General features: G+C 41.3%; 1 protein-coding gene across 2 annotated transcripts; it reads left to right on the top strand.

Annotated features, from left to right (window-relative positions):
- Window positions 1-2,809: 2,809 nt before the first annotated feature.
- en1a (engrailed homeobox 1a) lies at window positions 2,810-6,684 on the top strand. Of its 2 annotated transcripts, none has more exons than XM_026144948.1 (2): window positions 2,810-3,604; window positions 5,459-6,684. In XM_026144948.1, the coding sequence occupies exons 1-2, from the start codon at window positions 3,049-3,051 to the stop codon at window positions 5,776-5,778; spliced, it is 876 nt and encodes a 291-aa protein (XP_026000733.1). In that variant the 5' UTR covers window positions 2,810-3,048; the 3' UTR covers window positions 5,779-6,684. The 2 variants fall into 2 exon arrangements, with proteins under 2 accessions (XP_026000733.1, XP_026000732.1); XM_026144947.1 differs by having other exon boundaries at window positions 5,456-6,684.
- Window positions 6,685-7,643: the final 959 nt, after the last annotated feature.

Raw genomic sequence — 7,643 nt, 5'->3', positions numbered from 1 at the left:
TATTAGCAGGTAGACCAACTGTCTATAACTGCCCACAGTTTTCCTACCAGCTAACACCCCTGAACTAGAATTTAGTATAAGATGTCAGGAGATGTAAACACCGAGAAACGGGACAAAATAGCTATTAAAAAGGAACGGCAGTGGTTCGAGAGACCTGCTGTACCCATCACCGACCACTAGGTGTCGCCCTGACATAATTTTTTTCCGTGGACTGCTGAAATGTTTCTGCTTTAAAGATAGAGACTTATTTCAGTAGTAACATTAAAATCACAATAATTAAAAAAAACAGTGAAAGTGTGTGTGTGTGTGTGTGTGTGTGTGTGTGTGTGTGTGTGTGTGTGTGTGTGTGTGTGTGTGTGTGTGTGTGTGACGCTGTAAATTAAGAATTCCTCTTGGCATTACTGCTAAATGTTTCCCCCAACAAATTTCAATAAAAATGTCATTCTCCTTTGTCTCTAACTGCTACAATGTTTTTAGATCGTTTGCCATGAAATTAAAGGTAAATTATAATTTTAAAAAGACAGCTCCCTGAGGTTTCCTATACACGTGATTTTATTATTATTAATATTGGTGTTGTGGTTGTTAATAACAATAATAATAAGAACAATAATAACAGCCGAACATCGTACTTTTTTAATGTCCTGAGGTCTGACCGCCTGCTCCACTGTCCCGCTGTACAGGTTCAGAGACACCGGTGGGTGATCCGTGATACTTCCTTAGCGGATTATATAAAAACGGGTTTTCGCTTTTTGTAGTTTTAATGTTTCTTTTGATTTTGAGTTTAAATAGCAGCTCTAAGCAGATTATTGTGAAGCTAAAATCATGTACAAGTATATGTTTAATCAGGTGCAGCACAGATATCATTATTACCAGTTTATCAAATTAAACGCATTTCTTTTTTAGTCGATTTAAAAAAAAAATAGAACTCAAAAATGAAAACACAGAAGTTCGGATTTTTTTCTTTCTTTTTAGCCAAACTGTATTTTTGTTACAGTTAGCAGATTATGTCATAGATACGTCAACGAATAAAATCTAAACATGCGTCTGTTCTTTTTGTGTTCATATAGATTCATTCGTTTTCATGTCCGTTCAACTCCGAGGGTTCTTGCGTTATTGCGTTTTCTGAGCCTGTCTCTTTCTGCAGTGTCACAATCATATTACTAAACCTTAAACTAGAGGATAAGGGAATTATTAGGAATCACAGGTCTGTGAGGAAAACAAGCAGCTCTAAATCATAACGCTTACTGACTGACGGAGATGAAAGCCAGAGATAAAGCAAATGATCGCAGCAGTAATGTAACTGTGAATGTTCAATGTAAAACATTTTCAATAATCAATATATAAAAATACGACTCATCATAGCTTGTTATAATAAGGCTTGTTATAACAACCAAATCATTATAACGATTATGAATTGCAAAATGATTCATAAACATTTTATAGTCGACGACATAGAGCCGAGTGAAGCGCTGTATTAGTTATTATCGGTATATTTAATGACACGACTGCTATGAAGTTTACTCCTTATCCTACTAAAGGAACGAAGAAAAGGCAATAAGTAGTCAAGTTAAAGGAGACACAGGGTCTGGTTTGTAATCACACTATCAGTGTTTTTCTGTTGATAAAACCACAGCCTGTTGGAGAATTGCTGCAGGAAGACTAAAGCCAATTAGGGCATCTTAGAATGTAAAACATTACATATCATTATTGTTATTATTAGTATTATTATTACTTCGTATAAGACATATAATCAGGCTTCATTTAATATGAATTATACCAATTAAGTTGTCCCTTCACACAACCTCTCAGTATTCCGCTGCACAGCAGCTTTTCTATTAACATCTTGGCAGGCGGCGTGCCTGTCTATTATGCGCATTTCTGGTATTCTATCGGCCCACTTTGCTCACACTTTGATGAAGTGTTTGGCAAGGCGACGTTGACGGAGACTTTGAAAGGCTTTTCTCTTGCAGCCAGGTGATGAACGTCCGGCCCATCAGGCGGAATAAAAAATAATTAAAACCTATAAATTATCCCTCGGCAGCTCCTCTCTCTCAGAAAGAGATAAGAGCGCGCTATTTCAGCGAAAACAACACGCGCTAACAATGGCCAGAAAGAAGGGGAAACAGCAGGTATGTGCGTGTGTTTTGATAGGTGGTGGTATCTAACCTGCAGCTGTGCGCAGTTAGATACCACCATTCAGAGCGAACGGGCGCATATGAAGATGTAGAAGGCGTGCGCTTTGGTTTGGATAAAACATGCTTGTAAGTGGGGAAGCAAACCCCCAAATGTCATCCTATCTATTTACGCTACGGCCCAATTAAAAGCATTTTTGTGTGCAGTCGTGGCTCACGGTTTAACTGGGTCTGAGGCCCGCCTGTGTCTGTACAGTTCAAAGTAAAGTAGACGTGCGCAGTTGAATTTCATACAAAAACCAGCAGTAAACAGCCAGTATTCTTCCGTTCATCAGCTGTATAGATGTAACAGTACACCGTAACGAGACTGAAGGCGAGGAGCAGCGATAATCTCTTGTTTGGTTTCTCTGTGAAGCCTGCTCCCTGCGCCACAGCTCTCCACTTGGCTCAGAGACTCATGACATTATTGGACGTCGTCACACTCTGTTCCAAAGTGTCCCGGTCGGTGATTGGCCCGATACGTTTCATGCGCCTCTAGTTGTGTGTGTGTGTGTGTGTGTGTGTGTGTGTGTGTGTGTGTGTGTGTGTGTGTGTGTGTGTGTGTGTGTGTGTGTGTGTGTGTGTGTGGACTTTGTGAAGAGTGTCACACAGCGGTGAAAAGCTCTGGGTGTGTGGGAGTAGTGTGCAACAGCGACCACAGTCAGTCTTATAGTAAATCAACGACCATGACCCTCTGGAGCGCCTTTGCGCAGGGAGGATGCCCACAGTTTCCGAATAATGACAACAACCAGCACCATTCCGGTGAGAAAATAACTATGTTTTAGTGCTGCCCGTAGTCATAATTTGGATACAAAATAAACTCACGCAGTGGAAGTGGATTAAGAGAACAGAAACCAGGTTCTTCAGAGAAGCACCGATGGAGGAGCAGCGGGATCTTAACAGCTCGGATAACAGCGAGGGGGAGAGCGTTTCCCCGTCTCCCAGCCTGCCCTCCCCGCCTATATTGCCTCTACAGGTCGCCCAACAGGCCCACAGAACCACCAACTTTTTCATTGACAACATTTTGAGACCGGACTTTGGCTGCAAGAAGGAGCACGGCCTTGGCCTGCGGGAGAGGGCGCAGACATCCGGTCGGGAGCGCGTCCACCCGGCGATCAGCAGGCCGAGTCTTCCAGGGACGCCGTGCCAGGACTCCAACTGCAGTACTGACAGTAGTTCGTCCTCTGCCTCCTCCGCTTCTTTGGCAAGTCCCAAAAAAAGCAACGTTAGCGGCGGAGGAGCCGCAGCCGCTCCCTCTACCGGTAACGGCCATGGCGTAAAAGCAGAGGGGAGAACTGGCACTGGGACCGGGGAAAATACCTCGTCTTCGCTGGTGGTGCTGAACGGCACCGCGGCGCCCACACCGGAGACGCAGCCACTGCTCTGGCCTGCCTGGGTTTACTGCACCCGATACTCGGACAGGCCCTCATCTGGTAAGGCAGTAGATTCGTGAAGAAATGCAACTGTGACCGTGCATAACTGAGGATTATTTCCACCCTAAACTCACTTAACAATTTATTCATCAAGACTTTTTTTAAACGTTAATATTCAACAGTTTCCATGCAACAAACGAAGAACAATTTTTCTAATAAAGTAAAGCACGAAATAAAGTTTTAGAACATTTTCAGACCTTCGTTTAAATGTTCTCAAAAAATGAAGCTGCACTGACTCGACTCAAGTCTAATATCAAACCAAATCGTTTATTGGTTAGCAATACAATACTGGATATATGTTATTATAATGTTTGTATTGCCGCTTTGATTTATTTTTAAATCGTCTCAGGATTTCATGTCGCTCGACGCAGCACCACAATAATAAAAAAAACTCGATAAAGACAGAAAACAGTTTAAAATGCTGGTTCATGTATTTATTTATTTCGGTTCAAAAATAATGTATATTTTACATTTATATATTTTGGGATGAAAATATAAAATTGTTCACTACACATCTGTAACACTTTGGTGTGTTTGACGTGGAGGTTTTCTGTGAATTTCTGTTTGTTTAAAGTTTCACTTGCAAAATGAAAAAATGATTAAATAAATAATCCTAAAAGCTATTTTAATTTAAATTCACGCGCATCAAAAAGCACAACCAGTGCTCGTGCGGCCTGTAAAAACTTCTCCCCGTTTTAGTCATAAACGGTATTTAGTCTTGTTAGATTTCCATAAGCAGTCGCTCAGCGTTGATCCTGGAGGATTAGAATTGTGTAGCTGACAACGGAACATATTTGACACTTTGGCTGATTCCAGGAGATATTGTCTTTCCACAAAAACCGGTGATGGCGTGTAATAGCTCCTGTGACCCGGTGTGTGAGCTGCCATCAGTAAGGTGGAATAAAACACAAAGGAACTGAAGGTAAATAAAGTCTTACAGCCTGTTCGTCTTTACAGAGGACATTTTGAATTTATAAGCGCGTGCTTAAATTTTTGCTAAAGAAACTATGCAGATGTAAATAGCTAGAAGACACGTGCACGTTCATTAATATATATTTGCGTGTGTGTGTGTGTGTGTGTGTGTGTGTGTGTGTGTGTGTGTGTGTGTGTGTGTGTGTGTGTGTGTGTGTGTGTGTGTGTGTGTGAGCCATATTATTTGTGACGTGGACTTCAGTATTTCAAAGCCAAACAAGTAAAGACATTTATTAATATTTTAAAAAGTCAATCGTACACCAGTCACTACACCAGAGGATTGTTCAAACCATAGTCTTTGTGCGGCATCTTGTTAATGAATTTAACTTTGTTCAGTGTGAACTGAAGCTTTCTGTTCCAACTGGCATTATTTGTTTTTGTCGTTTAAAAAGAAAAAGAGAAAAAGCAGTAAACGCGTGCTGTTCTATGCACACCATGATCTGGGCGGCCGGATATTCTAAAACAGTAAAAAAAAAGAAAGGAAATCTTATTGTCGAATATTTAGATGACAGATTATTGTGTGAAAAACACCTAAACGTATGTGTGTTCGCAATGATGTCAGACAGGGGCTCAGGCTGCTGTAGTCATCCGTGTAGGCAGTAATCAGGAGTGTGTAAACGCGCTGATACTCTGAAGACACCACCACACAGACACGTGCCGCATAACGTTATTCTGTAAATTAAATAAAGAAATAATAATAATAATAATAATAATAATAATAATAATAATAATAATAATAACTATTATTAGTAGTAGTAGTATCTGTCATGTATCCATAGCTTGCAGGCTGGATTACTTAAAACTCCAGCTTTGTTAGCGCGCTGTTGTTTTGCGCACGCTGCATATTTATGTTTCCGCTCTCTTCTTTCGCCCCTACTGCAGGCCCAAGGACACGGAAACTGAAAAAGTCAAAAAGCGGCAAAGAGGACAAACGGCCACGCACGGCCTTCACGGCCGAGCAGCTGCAGAGACTGAAGACAGAGTTCCAAGTGAATCGCTACATCACGGAGCAGCGGCGCCAGTCTCTGGCCCAGGAGCTCAACCTCAACGAGTCCCAGATCAAAATATGGTTTCAGAACAAAAGGGCCAAGATCAAAAAGGCCAGTGGCTTCAAGAACGGGCTGGCCCTTCAGCTGATGGCGCAGGGACTTTACAACCATTCCACCACCACCATCCAGGAGGACAAGGAGGACAGCGACTGATGAACACGACTTCCTGCTTACACTCACGCTGTACATTGTAAATAATAATATCTAATTTAACGTGGAGGATGGGGGACCGAGCTAGTGTCCTCTTCCTCGTCTCCTCCTCTTCAGAAGTGACTCTAGAGCAGAAGATTCGAGCAGACTGACCTGCCACCGCCAAACCAAAGATTTTATTGAGAAATAGACACTTTCAGAAACGTTAATAAGCAGCAGCACCCTTGATGTTAGACTGAAGTGTACCCTCACCCATCCATTCCTCCTCACAGCCATAACAGGCGCACACCAGCTGATGTTCTGGGGCATTTTTACTTTACTAATGGTAGTTGCTTTCGTTCTGGAACGCGCTGCTGACCACTTCCAACAGCCATACGAGTACTTTACTAATCCTGCGGTCAGTTTGAATAAGGTTCAACACACAGTTTGAGTACCAAATGTGAACAACGTGGTTCTGTCATTTCAAAAGACACAAGAAATCCCTTTGAATTTGTTAGGAACGTCTCATGCAATCTGTTACAGTGAAAACACATGTGGGATCTGATCTAAATAGAGGATTCTGTATGATGCCCTTTGAGAAACCACACGGAAAATATAAAAACAGTATTATAAATAATAACTTAAAATTGTAATTGCTGAGAGAAAGCCTCGATAAAAGCCCATCGTTAATATTTTGTTAATATTTTATTGGTACAGCAGCACATAAAACGTGTTGTGGTCCTTTTCACTTTCAGACATACACGCTAAAACTGAAACAACAACGCCTTCACACAAACACAACATCTGCAGCTTTGCCACACTCTCTGTTTTTGTGCCACTTCTTTTATCTAATCGGCCGATCAATAAAAAGAAATAAACAAACGAACAAAGAAATTTAAAATCAAATCAAATGAACGTGTGAGCTGTACTGCATTTTCATAACGTCACCGTGTGTGTGTGCACCTGCAGCGGTTTCTTAGTCGAAATTGTGTAATTGTGTTTTCTGAGCTTAATGTCTCTTAAACGGACCCAAGGATTACTACAGCGCTTCTGTGCGTCATTTCCTCTGGTGCAAAGCGGCCTGAGACACTCGGCAAACAGCATCGCACTATTTGAAATACATCTTGAAATACATTATGTACAATTTCAAATAAACACTTTTATATTGGAACTGACCCAGTTGTGAGTGTGTGTGTGTGTGTGTGTGTGTGTGTGTGTGTGTGTGTGTGTGTGTAACTGAATATTCAATTAATAAAATAAAATGGAGGTGAGGCTGTCTGCGGAGAAGCTGGGGGTAAGGGGACGTCGCAGCTCATTGATTCAAGTGAGTGGGGACAACTGAATCCATATTCATAGGTCTTTGGAAAGGAGGTGAATTTACACTGCAAGACGCATCGCTATCACGCCGTTCAAAGCGTTACAGAGCATGAAATTGCCTCTCCGTCTTTCTGTGATCACCCATTTCATCAGCCGGCTCTCTGCACAGCCTTAAACAAAAATACCAAGGTGCTGAAGGTAAACGCAGTGTGAGTCCGCCTGTGTGTGTGTCTCCGAGAGACAACCAGCAAATCGACAGGTCAAGGCACGGCCTACAAGCAACACTAAAATAACACAGAAAGGCACAAATCAAGCAGGTGAGAGAGGGAGGGCGTATCTGATTTTTTTTTTTCATGCAAATGGTTAAAAATTATAAAAGAAAATGAATATTTCAATTCATATTCCCTACATTTAATTAGTTGGTGCGTTTCTTTATCATTTGAGCAGCCTGATCGGGTTTTACTAAATACAATCCATGTAAAACCAAAAACACTCGAATAATCTTTGGTTTGGTTTGTTTTTAGATAAATTCTTTCTTGTATTATTTTTGGAGTATATTTAAAAATCACGAA

The sequence above is a fragment of the Astatotilapia calliptera genome, chromosome 16 (genome assembly GCF_900246225.1).
Source record: "Astatotilapia calliptera chromosome 16, fAstCal1.2, whole genome shotgun sequence".
Taxonomy (NCBI): domain Eukaryota; kingdom Metazoa; phylum Chordata; class Actinopteri; order Cichliformes; family Cichlidae; genus Astatotilapia; species Astatotilapia calliptera.
Note: the sequence above shows the minus strand (reverse complement) of the source record. Positions and strands in the feature narration are given on the sequence as shown.

Coding starts and splice junctions, on each gene's coding strand:
- en1a (XM_026144947.1), top strand. CDS start 3,049: ATGGAGGAGCAGCGGGATCTTAACAGCTCGGATAACAGCGAGGGGGAG. Junction 3,605..5,455: donor CTCGGACAGGCCCTCATCTG/GTAAGGCAGTAG, acceptor TCGCCCCTACTG/CAGGCCCAAGGACACGGAAA.